Source organism: Erpetoichthys calabaricus, chromosome 1 (genome assembly GCF_900747795.2).
Source record: "Erpetoichthys calabaricus chromosome 1, fErpCal1.3, whole genome shotgun sequence".
Lineage (NCBI taxonomy): Eukaryota > Metazoa > Chordata > Cladistia > Polypteriformes > Polypteridae > Erpetoichthys > Erpetoichthys calabaricus.
The window spans coordinates 162695797-162709695 of NC_041394.2; the positions used below are offsets into that span (position 1 = coordinate 162695797).

General features: G+C 36.1%; 1 protein-coding gene across 1 annotated transcript in view; it reads left to right on the top strand.

Moving 5' to 3' along the window:
* The window catches only part of vwf (von Willebrand factor), a 227436-nt gene that overhangs the window by 86249 nt on the left and 127288 nt on the right, over positions 1–13899 (top strand). Inside the window, exons 16-17 of the mRNA XM_028808181.2 lie at positions 1172–1412; positions 1759–1853. Coding sequence (XP_028664014.2) covers positions 1172–1412; positions 1759–1853 — 336 coding nt within the window. The remainder of the gene's footprint in view (positions 1–1171; positions 1413–1758; positions 1854–13899) is intronic.

The following is a 13899-nucleotide window of genomic DNA, read 5'->3' on the forward strand; positions in this document are numbered from 1 at the left end:
ATGTTTAACATCTAGTCATCACTACATAAAAATTATTTTAAAAATTTTTAGTAAAAGTTTCAGGTAAAGTTTTTGTAAAGTTACAGAAATATAAATTTTTCTAGGCGATTTAGATAAATGAATGGAATATTAAATTAGAGGGTGCCTGAAAATTTGAAGAAAATACAAAATTTAGTTCTGTTACCTCTACAATGATACCTTTGAATAATGTAATAAATTAGTTTGGATTCCAGAGGCCCAAGAGTCATTTGGCAAATTGAAAACAAATATATTCCAGTAATTCCATTTTGTATTAACCAGATGCCACCCATCAGTTTGAAGTTTAAATAGACACTTTCATATTTAAGGTTAAACATTTTCATTTTAATTGGCAGCCACATTGAACTTGTCTCCCATTATAAATGTCTTGGCCTTGTCTTGATGGCAAACTTCCTGTGACTACAAACTGCATATTAAACATTTGGTTTAAAAATTACCTTATTTTTCCAAAATAAAGCTTATTTTTCTGTTTTTTATATAGAAAGGTTATAGAAATAATATTTCTTTCAGTCCAGGATTAAGGTAATTTACCTTGTCTCTTGTGTACTTGAACCTCATAATGCTGTTAATCACTCATTTGTTAAGTTTACAGTATATAAACAATGATAAATATGCTCCTCATCATTGTGATTTACTATATATATATAGTATATAAAAATGTAGGTTGACCTTCTGCTAGTGTTTGAAGCTACCACTATTGGTTATTGTTTAATTTTAAAACCCTTCTCAGTAAACTGCCCTTATATATAACATTGTTATATATTTAAAGTATTACTTGTGTTAGATATTTTTCAGACATGCGAAAGACTGTTTTTTAAAAATTGTGCATGATGTCTTGAAATATACTTCAGAGGACTTTGAAATCAGATGTACTTATTACACTAAAACTTTTTATGTACTTATTTTTTAGTTTGGTTGTATAGGAGTATAACTTTTTGTCTAAAGGTTTCATATTTTGTTTTATGTAACTTATAGTATTTTAACATTTATATCAGTCCTTTTATTTTATTGTTTTATGTAGCCTGGCATCTTCAAAAATGAGTATTTTTCTAAATATTTGTCTTCTGACATTTAAATAAAAGGTTAAATAAATGTTGAGAATGAACAAATCTGTTAATCTGATCTGTTAAAGAGATGAGATGCCCAGAAGACCAGACATATCAACAGTGTGGAAGTCCATGCAATGAAACATGTCGTTCCCTCTCCTTTCCGGATGTCTCCTGCTCTGAACTCTGTATAGAAGGATGTTTTTGCAGCCCAGGACTTTATGCTACAGAAAATGGAGAATGTGTTTCTAAATCACAGTGCCCTTGCTATTATGATGGAGAACTCTTTCAGCCTGGAGATGTCATTTCCAACCACATCAATTTGTGGTAATAGTTCTACTATTTTGTATTTGAAGTAATGGCAGAGCATGTTTGACTTTCCCATATGTACCCCATTTAGACCATAAGAGTGTCTGAAACATTTTTCTCTAATTGTTCAAGATCAACAGTTATACTATATTAGTTGATTTCTGACCTGTCTAGAATTTCTGTTTCTTTCAGGAATCAGAAATTGTACTGCTTAATTGCAAATAACATACCAATAAGTGAAACCAACTATTTTTATTGAAAAATTAGGTCTTTATACTTATGTGAGAATTATCCAGTTAAACTGTTACTCTTAATGACAAATGTAATATTAGTAGCTTATTTTTTTTCTCTTTTCTGTTTTCAGTTACTGTGAGAATGGGGCAATGACCTGTTCATCTAATGAGTTGCCAGGTGCAATGCTGTCTGACATGTTTTTCAATGATTTGCCATCTCTCAGAGGTAAGGGATAGCTAGTGTCAAAATCACTAAAGGCATACAATAGAACAGTTTAAATAAAATTATAGTTAAATGTTTTTTCTAAATGTAATAGAAGAGTGGCACTCTGAGGCACTGCTCACTACAAATACTGTAGTAACAAAAAACACTTTTTCGTCTTTCTTTTATATCTCATGACATAGATAAATGTACAAAAATGTTAAAACATAACATATATGGGCATAAATAAACTAGTACAATGAAACTTCTGGATTAATTAAAAATTATACAAATCTCTAAGCATCAGTCAGCTAAACTGACCAATACATTTCTCATAAAGGTTTAATATTGTAAAGAAAGAATAAAGTTGTTGGAATATAAAGATTTTGAAAAAAACTAGAAGTCGTAAATTTTAAATAAGTGTATTGCATAAATGTAAATGACCAAATACAGGTTTTACATTAATTTCTTTAATAAAGGCCTAACTACACCTATTGTAGAAAACTAGAACAATGTAAGTAAAGAAAAATTATTAAATGTACTTAGCATGCACCCACAGTAGTCAACACAAAATCAGATCTAAGATACACGTAGATGGCTTCATTTTTGAAGTCAATGGCAAAAGTTCTGTTTTGTTTATCAAAAGTGAACTTAATGTGGAAGCGTGTTATCTGAAATTGCAGATCTTATTGACAAGATGACTATAATCAAGGAAAATCATGAGAGGTCTTTTCTTCTTTAATATGATCTTTTTATTGAATTCATTAAAAGCGTGTAAAATTCCATACAATCATGTCAAACTTAACAAAACTAAATTCAATTCAACCCCCACCCATGAGAAAGAGTGAAAGGCCAACAGCCAGAGTAAAACTTTTGAGAGTAGTAAAGAGAGAAAGGTGTCTTTCTCCTCAATATAAATGCTTATTCTAAAATGTTATTAATTAGAACCTGCCAGGTTTTAAAAAATGTTTTGAACCGATCCTCTAACTGAGAATTTGATTTATTGCAATTTCAAATAGTATATAACATCAGTTACCCTCTGATTTAAAAGAGATGGGTTATTCTTCCAGTTAAGCAAGATAAGTCTACATGTTAGTAGTTAAGTAAAGGCAATCACAGTTTGTTTGTCCTTCTCCACTTTAAGCCCATCTAGAAGTACACCAAACACAGCTGTTAATGGATTAGGAGTGACTGTGACACCAAGGCTGTCTGATAGGCATTTAAAAACTTTTGTCCAGAATGATGTTAATTTAATAATAATAATAATAATAATACATTTTATTTGAAGCGCCTTTCAAAAAACTCAAGGTCACTGTACAATCAGGTTAAAAAAATAAACATTCAATAACTAGAAAATTTAAAATCCAAATAAAACATCAGATAAAACACCAATAATAGTTACAATGAATAAGCAATTTTGAACAGATAAGTTTTATTTTTAGCCTGAAATTGGTGAAGGGTAGTCATATTCCTAAGATAAGCAGCTAATGAGTTCCATAAGGAAGGTGGCGATCTGCTAAATGCGCGATATCCCATCGTAACAAGACGTGCTGGTGGATTATTTAAGTTAATGGAAAAAGAGGATCTGAGCATACGAGAGGGTTTAATGACTTGTAGGAGCTGTGAGAGATATGTGGGGGCAAGATTATGAATGGCTTTATATGTAAGGACTAAAATTTTGTAGTTGACCCTAAACTTTATTGGCAGCCAATGAAGCTGCTGAATAACGGGTGTAATGTGATCAGAATAGGGTGTTTTAGTAATTATACGAGCAGCCGAATTTGGTACACATCCAAAATATGTGGCCTAGTGAAGCTTGAGATTGTCCTGGAAACATTTTGGACACTTTTAAAAGAGATAGATGTGCTCAATAAGAAAATTTAAGTTGAATAACTGAATACTTTGCACACATGGAGCTTGAGTGAATTCTGTGCATAGCTGTCCTCCACTCCTTTTCTGAAATTCTGAGTAAGAGATCCTTTTCCCATTGTAAGGAAGGGACTTTAAAATGGTTTTATATATTATAGAAATGCTGTATGAGTCTTCAAGACTGATCAATATCTCTTCTGGAATAGAAATAGGTTGGAGGTGTGGAAAATTGGGAAGATTTTGTTTAGCAAAGTTTATAATTTGGAGATAGTGGAAAAATGTGGAGATTAATTGTTCATAGAATGCAAAGAAATTGTTTATATACAGATCTCTAAATGATTTAATCCCATACAGTTTCCAAACATTAAAGACATGTCAGTTTGAGAGGGTAGAAAAAGGTGGTTATCATGTAGACGTACCACAAATAAAATATTTTCTAACTTGAAGAGCTTCCTACATTGGTTCCACATTCTAAGTGAATGAAGGACAGCTGGGTTGTTAGTTTATTGACGATACCTTGTATTTACTATTGTACAAAACAAGGAATTTAAAGAAGTACTGCAGGATTTCATTTCTATTGCAGACCAAGCTAGTGTGTGTTCATCTGTTTTTGTCAATGTCCAGGTTTTTATAGACTGTATATTTGTTGCCCAGTAATAAAACTGAAAATTAGGTAGAGCCATGTTGCCTTCTGATTTAGGTCATTTAAGGGTCATCCTTTGGATACGTGGATATTTCAAATTCCAAATAAAATAGGTTTGTTAATGTGTATGGGGATGTTTTGAAATAGAAAGCTTAGGGAGGATATTCATCTTGATGGTGTCAATGATCCCTACTAAAGCTCAGCAGGCTCCTATCAATTATGAAGAATCCACTGCATCCACTAAATAGTATCATTTCCAGACAGAAGAGCAGCTTCAGCGACAGACTGCTGTCACTGTCCTGCTCCACTGACAGATTGAGGAGATCGTTCCTCCCCCAAACTATGCGACTCTTCAATTCCACCCGGGGGTGTAAACGTTAACATTTAACATTATACAAAGTTATTGTCTGTTTTTCACCTGCATTATTATCATTCTTTAATTTAATATTATTTATTGTATCATTATGCTGCTGCTGGAGAATGTGAATTTCCCATTGGGATTAATAAAGTATCTATCTATCTATCTATCTATCTATCTATCTATCTATCTATCTATCTATCTATCTATCTATCTGTCTGTCTGTCTGTCTGTCTGTCTGTCTGTCTGTCTGTCTGTCTGTCTGTCTGTCTGTCTGTCTGTCTGTCTATCTATCTATCTATCTATCTATCTATCTATCTAAAGTAAGATGGAGGGTAGACTGTTGATGCACATCTTGTTTAATTTTGTCCATACAAACAGCAAAATTTTGTTGATCATAAGTATGGATTTAGCAATATCCATGGGTCTGATAAGTTATGATCAACTAAAAACTGTGTAATTATTTTTGTAGTGTTAGATGTTATCACCCCTGTAGCTGAAGACCTATACAGGACTGAATTTAAAACACAATTAAAGTCTCCGGCCATTATAATTTTATGAGTGTTTAAGTTAGGAATGGATGCAAATACGTTTTGGATGAAATCTCTATCATCCACATTGGGTGTGTAGATATTTATCAAAATCACTTCACAATTAATAAATTACCCATAACCATCACATATTGCCCATCAGGATCTGATACTACATCTAATGCTACAAATGAAATTGTTCTATGAATTAAGATTCCCACACCTCTAGTTTTCTTTTTATAGTTGGAGTGGAATATTTGGCCAGTCCAGTCTCTTTGCATTGAAACTGATCCTTGCTGATTAAGTGAGTCTCCTGTAAAAATGCTATCTTGGCATTTAGACCTGTTTTCCTCTTAAATTCGTGATTGAGACCTTTGACATTCCAGCTCACAAAGTTCACTGTTTGGACATAGAGACATTGCTTCTGAACTTTTGTTGTCATTTTATAATCTTAAGTTAAGGTTGTACATTATTATATATGATAGCTTTAACCTTAATTTCCAATATTGCTAGGAGTTATGGCTATGAAGCCTATTGTTGTGTTGACACTTACAATTATGGGAATGAAAAGGATAGACCAGAAATAGCTTGCTCTACTTCTTTAATCCCTCAGACCTCCCGCCCCCAAACATTGCCTCCCCAAGTGAGGCTAGACCACACTTCACGAAGTCCCAGTCCTCTGACATGCCTAGAGAATCTTTTGACCAGCAATATTTACTGTAAGTGAAAAACAAATAGATAATTTTTAATAAAAATAAGAATAAAAAATCTTAAATGCCTTAGTTGTATAACTATGTGTAGGCTTTATCATGGAGTCAGTGACTGTTTTCAAATTTCACCAGTTAAATTCTAAATCATATGCAAAGGTTATTTAAGTTCACCTGACTTCAATTGAGATGATTCCAAGTATCGTTAAATTAAATTTCCTGCAGTAATTTACTGAAAGTTTCTTTATTGCACAGTGCACAGGTAACAACAGTTTATTATAAGCTAACTGGTGATTTACATGGTCTAATTGTTGAAAGGAACATAATAAAGGGCCCAACACTAACTTTGATAAGTAACAACTTTTGGTTGCCAAAATTAAAAAAAATGATTGCAGTTTTTAACTACCTATATTTGGATTAATTATGATGCTTTACAATGTGGAAGATGACCCGGACACAGACAGGTGGACACGTTGAAGTCACACATGTTTATTATAGTACTCCATATTTACAAATGTGACACACAGCCCCAAAGTCCCCAAAGTCCTGACCAACAAACAATGCCTCACTTTCTTCAGGCAGCCTCCTTGTCTCTCCTCCCAGACCTTGACCTTCCTTCACTCCTGACTCCAGCCCCTGAATCGGGGGAGGCGGCCCCTTTTATCCACACCCGGATGTGCTCCAGGTGTCTTCTGATGAGCTTCTGCCCGCACTCCCTAGTGTGGTGGAAGTACCGGCTCCGCACCCGGAAGCACTCCGGGTGTCCCTGATCCTCTTCCCCACAGCACTTCTGTGTGTGGCAGAAGTGCTGAGGTCCAGGGCTTTCAAGGCATTGGGGCACCCCCTGGCAGTGACCACGGGCCCCTACAGGCTTGAGCTTCAAAGCTTTGTACCCGTGGTCCCCATAGCCACCAGGGTAGTCACCCCCACGTGGTCTGGGGGAGGCGTAAGCCCTCCTCTGGTCCTCTGGGGCATCCCGGCTGGGTCACCCCCCCCCAGCCACCTGTGACACTGCCCCACCGCCAGCAAAGACCCATTGGGCGGAGTGGCTCGTCCTGCGAGAGCAGCTCACCCCCGAAGTGGGTCCTACTCCTGAAGCTCCAGGGTCCAGTCCTGCAAAACAAAGAGCAGAAACAGGGGCTGGAGTTGGGAGTGAAGGAAGGACAAGGTCTGGGAGGAGGAGACAAGGAGGCGGCCTGAAGAAAGTGAGGCATTATTTGTTGGCAAGGACTTTGGGGACTTTGGGTTTGTGTGTGCTGCACTGTAAATAATTTTTAATAAACATGTGTTGGGTGACTTCAACGTGTCCAATTATATGTCAGCTTACTGCTATTTTGCAACATGTAAATTGGACATATTGTAACTTATCAGAATTCCAGCTATATGTACACCAATTTTTGTTCAAACCTAGCCCATGAGGATTGAGGTTTTATAATTTAGTTTACTGAGTGATTGTTGAAAAACCTTTATACAACTGAAACACTTTTAAATTTGTAGTTGAAGATTACAGCACAAGATAATTATTTTTAAAAGATTTATGGCAAGATTCTAAGAAATATACCCTTCATTTACTTAAAGTGCATTGAGTGTTACTTAAGCATTCCTAAGCTACCAGAGTTGGCCTCAGTAAACCATCCCCAAACCCATCAATCCATGGGTATAAATCCCATGATCACAACAGAAAATGGTAGATCAAGGAAGGAGGGGACACTGGGCTTGAACCATTGTTTGTGCCCCCCATAGGTGTTCTGAAGGAACCACGGAAAAATTAGTATGTAATTTTAAAGGTTAGGAGTCACCTAAAGTTAATTAAGCACTATGCAAGAACAGCAAGTAGTCTGAGAGCATGCAATAGGTATATGGATAGCATCAAAACCACAGAAACAGCATTTGAGGTTATGGGTGATGCAGAGAGGGGGGCAGAGTATGTAATGCCAAAGCTTAAAATTAAACTTGATAGCTATCAGAGCACTGTAAGTCATGCCAAATATTAAATCAAAGCGACTATGATCCATTAACTATCTATTGAGAAAGAAAAAGGAGGGAGGAAAAAATATTTTAAAACATTATTTTGGCACCAGTTATTTTTCACAATATCAGGTATTTTTAACTGATATTGTAGCACTAGGGCATCAAGTTGGAAAAGGGACACACCACTCGTTGTTTATTGGAGGAAAGGGAGCTCTTAAAAATCAAACTCTCTCACCACACAGGTCTTGAATCAATTAAACAATTTTAAGACAGGTACTTCATTACTGGGCTCAATAAAATATAATCACAAACAATCATAATCTCTTAAAAAAGCAAAGAGCTTCATTCCTAATAAGAAGTTTGACCAATGGGTGACCATTAGCTAAGGTATCTGATCAGCCAGAATTGTCTTTCAGTCCAGACACCACGTGACAAACATAGGCTAAGTGAGTATTTTGAACCATATCAATCACCACACGAAATGCACTCAAAGCTAATGTGACCCATAAAACCAGGTTGCCAGGTAGATGAATGCAAAATTCAATTTTCTACTTCTAACATTACCAAGGCTAATCAAACATCCCATATACATGAGACTGAACATTTGAACAATTAATGTAAAACCTAATAAAATCAATAAAGGTTCTAAGTTAACCCAGCAAGTAAGCAGTAATTAATTAATAAACAATAGATAAACAGTAAGCAGTGTTCCCTCTCAAGCCACCTTTGAATAAAGTTTCAATGCAAAACTGGTTACCCAATATTTACTTGGTCCCAGCCTGTAATAAGCCATGTTTCTATACATCTCTATCAGTTTAAGGAAAAGTCGCCCCTCACATTTCACCCCCAACAATTCTCCTCCCACATTTAGCCCCACACATTTCGCCCCCCACCACATTTCTCCCTTACCACATTTCGCCTTCTACAATTTGCTCCCTGAAGATAATGAGTAGGTTACTGAAATGTAAATAATGCACCTAATTTTTTTATATCTTGTAATTTATTTTGGTTTAATAAATACACATGATAAAATTGCCAAAAAATTAAAAGCTCTCTTTGCAGGTGGAATGTTTTTCACAAACCCAGATTCCATGTTGTTCATTTACCGTTCTCTTTGAATACATGTAAATGTGGTTGTCATCATCTACCAATTTTCTTTTGCCACTTATTCACGGAACTCTCTTTGCCATGGTACATTTTTATAATATTATACGGCGCAGTGCGTATATATTGATATTGCACTGTCTGCAACGCACTGCTTGTTCTTCAGCCACTGCAATGCACCACAGATAGTTGTGCGGCAAAAACTGCAAATGCGCGATGTGTAACGGCCATAGTATGTTTGGACTCATTGAATTGTGTAACAGTGTTGATGAAAAAACTCTGCAAAATCCAGTAACTCTAGTTCTATGGAATGCTATTTCGATATTTAAAATAAAATCAAAATAAAAAAAAAAATCAATAAAATACAGGTAATATTAATTTTAAACAAAGTTTAAATGATCCAGGTAGGTGACAGTAAAAATATCTGGGGCGAAGTGTGAGGAGTGAAATGTGGGGAGCGAAATTGTATAAGGGGCAAAATGTGGGGGGTGAAATTTTATCAGGGGTGAAGTGTGGGGGGCAATTTTTCCAGATTCCATCTCTACCACCTGGCCTTAAATACCTGCCACAACCCCACTTAACATACTACTGGGCTCTAGTGTCCTGGAGCTACAATATAAATAAGAAAAATGAAAACAAAAGTAAAAATAAATTTTAAAATGAAATAGAAATAAAAAAACACATCAGCATGTTTATTTTTTCACCAGTTTGGCGGTTCTGTGCAATTTTGTCCAGCTACCAATAAATTTGGTCAGTATACAGAGAAAAGTGGCAACTGAGTGTTTGTACAAGTTACAGTTTGTATTTTGCCAAAACCACATTCTGCTCATTTATGAGAATTGCAAAGAAGGATTTTATTTTTAAAAAGGATTTCTTATTACTGTGCAAAGTGACAAGTATGTCTAGTCAACAAAATGCAAACACCTATCAAATAAGAGGAGTAGGTTTTTTACTCTTGATTCACATCCATGGATGGTTCATAAGGCATTTTGAGTAAAGGTTTTCTTGACTAGCACTTTTCAACATCAGTGATTATGCAAAATCATCAGCTTTGTATACTTCACACTCACCAAAACTAGAATCTGCAATATTGTCACTAGTCATTGCTATTACAAAACGAGAAATTGGTTTCTTCTTCATACGCTTTCCATTGTTTCATTCTGACAGCCCATACTCAGCTTTCCTGCTGCTTCAAATGTTGCCCAACAGCATCCCTATATCTCTATCTTCAATTTAGTGTTGATGGTACGTGTTTTAAATAGGACTGGATTGACCTGTCTGGCAGTAGTAACATTTCTTTGAAGAATAAATATTTTTTTCATACAACTAGATTCATTTTGGCACCCCTCTAGTTTGCAGAATACTATGTTACAGCCCAGGTTAACTTGTGCAGAGGTCAAGTGGCCTTGACAACAGTATAAGCAACAGTATTGTATTCGTTACAGGCTGCTACAAATTAATAGTAATTTAAATATTTTTAACTAAGTACAATGTAATATATTTTAATAGATTTGTTTTACAAATCCACATGTTCCGTATAACAAATACCACATGAATGTAGATATGTTAACAATCCTCTGCATATTTCTCTATTATTAAAAAAAATCCTGGGAAAGAAAGACTAGGGAGACAAGACGTGATCTTCACGTGAAGATCACGGAAGACACTTGAAAGACCTGCGAGACAAGAGAAATTGTCCATGGAGCGTCTTGTGGGGACCTTAAACATGAGACTTTGTGCCAGGACGGTCTCGCAGGGATGTAGATCATGAGATTCTTGCAAGACATACCCTACTTACAACCAATATCAAATAAGACCATGGGCAGCAAAACACTCAGTCGTGTAAAGGATTTGAGCACACACAGATCCAGGGCTCTCGGTGCATATAAAGCGTATAAGGATAATACGTTATAGATGAAACATCAACGACTAAACGAAGAAGAAAGAGCAGCGCGGAAAAAAGAGACTCAAAAGCGTTGGAGAGAAAAAAAATGCAAAAAAAAAAAAAGAATAATCTAGGTGCAAATTAAGAAAATAAGGAAAGTAATAATCAGACCGGAACAAGTGGAATTGAAAAAAGCATGTCCAATCGGGCTCAGAATTAAAAGACAAAGTAGAACTTCATAAAGACGTTCAAAAACGTTGGCACTATACACATGCAGAGCAGGTTAGAGATTATGAAAGCAGTGGAATTCGAAAGACTCAAAAAAATGGCACGATACAAATGCAGAGAAAGTTAAAGAATATGAAAGTAGGAAAATTAGAAAGTATCAAAAAAAAAGAAAGTAAAGATCGCAGTAGCGCAAACAAACAGAAATTATTACTCGAAAAAAGGGAAAATAATTACCATGGACCAGGTGTCATTGAAAAAAAAGCAGGACAAAGCGAGGAATGGAGATCAAATATATAGACATAGGTGTAGGTGATATGTCTGAAGTATGTAAATATTGTAAGGCTTTGAAGTCAGAGAATTTTAAAATCGGGGTTTACCTCACATGCATTTATTGGTTACTTTGCAAAAAAAAATTATTAACTGCTGAAGATGTAGATTGTTTTGTCTGTGCTGAAATTCTAAACAGAGAAACCTATCCTGAATTATGGTAAAAAGTCATTAAACACATCACTGACCTCATTTAAAAGATTCAGCATGCTGGGACTCGAAAGATTCCAAATATTGTCTCTCTGTTATAAAAAGAAATCCTGTCCTGGAAAGCAAAAGCAATGCAACGATACGTGATCTTTTCAGAAGACATTTAAAAGACCCGCGAGACCAAAGAGACTTGCCACGGTGCGTCTCACGGGGACCGCAAACATGACTTGGTGCCAAGAGATTGTCCCAGGGCCGTAGCAAAAAAGGACAGCGGCTGTACAGGCTTTAAAAAGATCGAAGGGCAGCGCGACAGCAAACCGCCCTACCCCGACAACGCGAGCAGCGTTATACGTCCTGCAAGAAAGAATTTAACCACACCTGAGGCCAGAAATAAAGGACAAGTATTGTTTTTACAACGTCACGCGAGACCAAGCAGTGAGCCATCATTTAAAAGGAGTCCACAGACATCTAACCAAGCAGTTGTTGGATTCCTTTTGGCAGACAGGCATCATGTGCTCCCAGATCTTAAAACAATGACATGCGACAGGCAAAAGAGACAGCTCGCAAGCAGCAGAAAAACAGCAAATGATCCAAAGACATATCCTTAGCGTGTGTTCAGACGCCCCCCCCCCCCTTCACAACACAAGCAGCATTATACGTCTGGCAAGAAAGAGATGTAACCATGCACATGGCCGGAAATAAAGGGCAAGTATTGTTTTTACAAAAGTTTTTAAAGTAAAAGTGAAAATAATGCATATGTAACAATTCCCAAGAAAATAACAATCTCTTTAAATTGTAGATTGCCTGCCTAAGGTAAAGTCACCCCTGATGACTGGGGATGTGGGAATGAGGGGTCCTTTCATTGGATTAGCGCTATTTCAGATGTGGAATGGCAAAATGGGGGAGGCAGCTTGATGAATGAGGTCTCCAGGACTTAAAACAAATCCAAATCATATTATGTGATATCATCTAATGTGAAATTCTACTCCACACTTCTAGAATTTTTATATTTATACTGTATGGAGGATTTATTCTGTTCTTTGTATTGTACTGTATTGTACTGACCCCCTTCTTTTTGACACCCACTGCACGCCCAACCTACCTGGAATGGGGTCTCTCTTTGAACTGCCTTTCCCAAGGTTTCTTCCATTTTTTCCCTACAAAGGTTTTTTTTTGGGAGTTTTTTCTGGTCTTCTTAGAGGGTCAAGGCTGGGGGACTGTCAAGAGGCAGGGCCTGCTAAAGCCCATTGCGGCACTTCTTGTGTGATTTTGGTCTATACAAAAAATAAATTGTATTGTATTGTATATCCAGTAAACCAAACATGGGGGTTGGCGAGCGAAGCGAGCAGGGGGCAGAGCCCCCTAGTTTTTAACAAAGTTCTGAAATAAAAGTGAAACTAATGAAATAGCAACAATTCAAAGAAAAAAAATCTTAAAAGTGTGTATCCGGAAAATCAAACATTGGGGTTGGCGAGCGAAGTGAGCAGGGGGCAAAGCCCCTAGTCTTAATGTAAAATAAGTCTAACAGCAGACATCTCTGTCTGATCACCTTCTGTTTTATGTCCTTTTTTTCTAAAATATTTAGCAGAATTTGTCTATCTTGCTTTTTCATTGGGTTTCTGAAATATTGATACTTATATCTTGAATTAAGAAATGGAAGTAATTATTAATAAAATATATATTTGTGAAAGTTATTGCAGTACTTTGAAGAAATAATCAGAAAGAAATGAACAAATGAATGCCAAAAGAACACTGTTACCTTGTATGTAACAAACGTTGCTGAGAGTCCTCATATTCTGCTGTGTGGTGTAATCTTAACATATCAAATTTACAGCACTAAGAATGTTCACTTTATTTCCCTGCACATATTGTAGTTAGTATATACTTTCATAACAACACAGTTTAATGTAGTTCTACACAAAAGACATATTGTAGCAGCTGTGGTTTCTGTCAGATTTTTAGTCCTTCACGTTTGTCTTTCAAAGCTGAAAGAGACATTTGACATTACTGTTACGTACATACCTAGCTCACAGACACTTGTACTATAGCTGGTTATTACACTCTTTTTTAACTTGCTTTACACGAATAAAGGAAACTAAAGAAGTACAGTGCAAATGTGCACTGCTTACATTATCTTTAATTGTAAAGCTGACTAGTGATTTGCACATTGTACTCCATTTGCCAGTTATGCATAATAAGCAAAAACAGGCCATTTCCAATATACTGCCAATAAATTGGCACATCAATAAAGTGGTTGGCATTCTTGACAACCAGGGGCAAAAAAATGGTTGTCAAGTC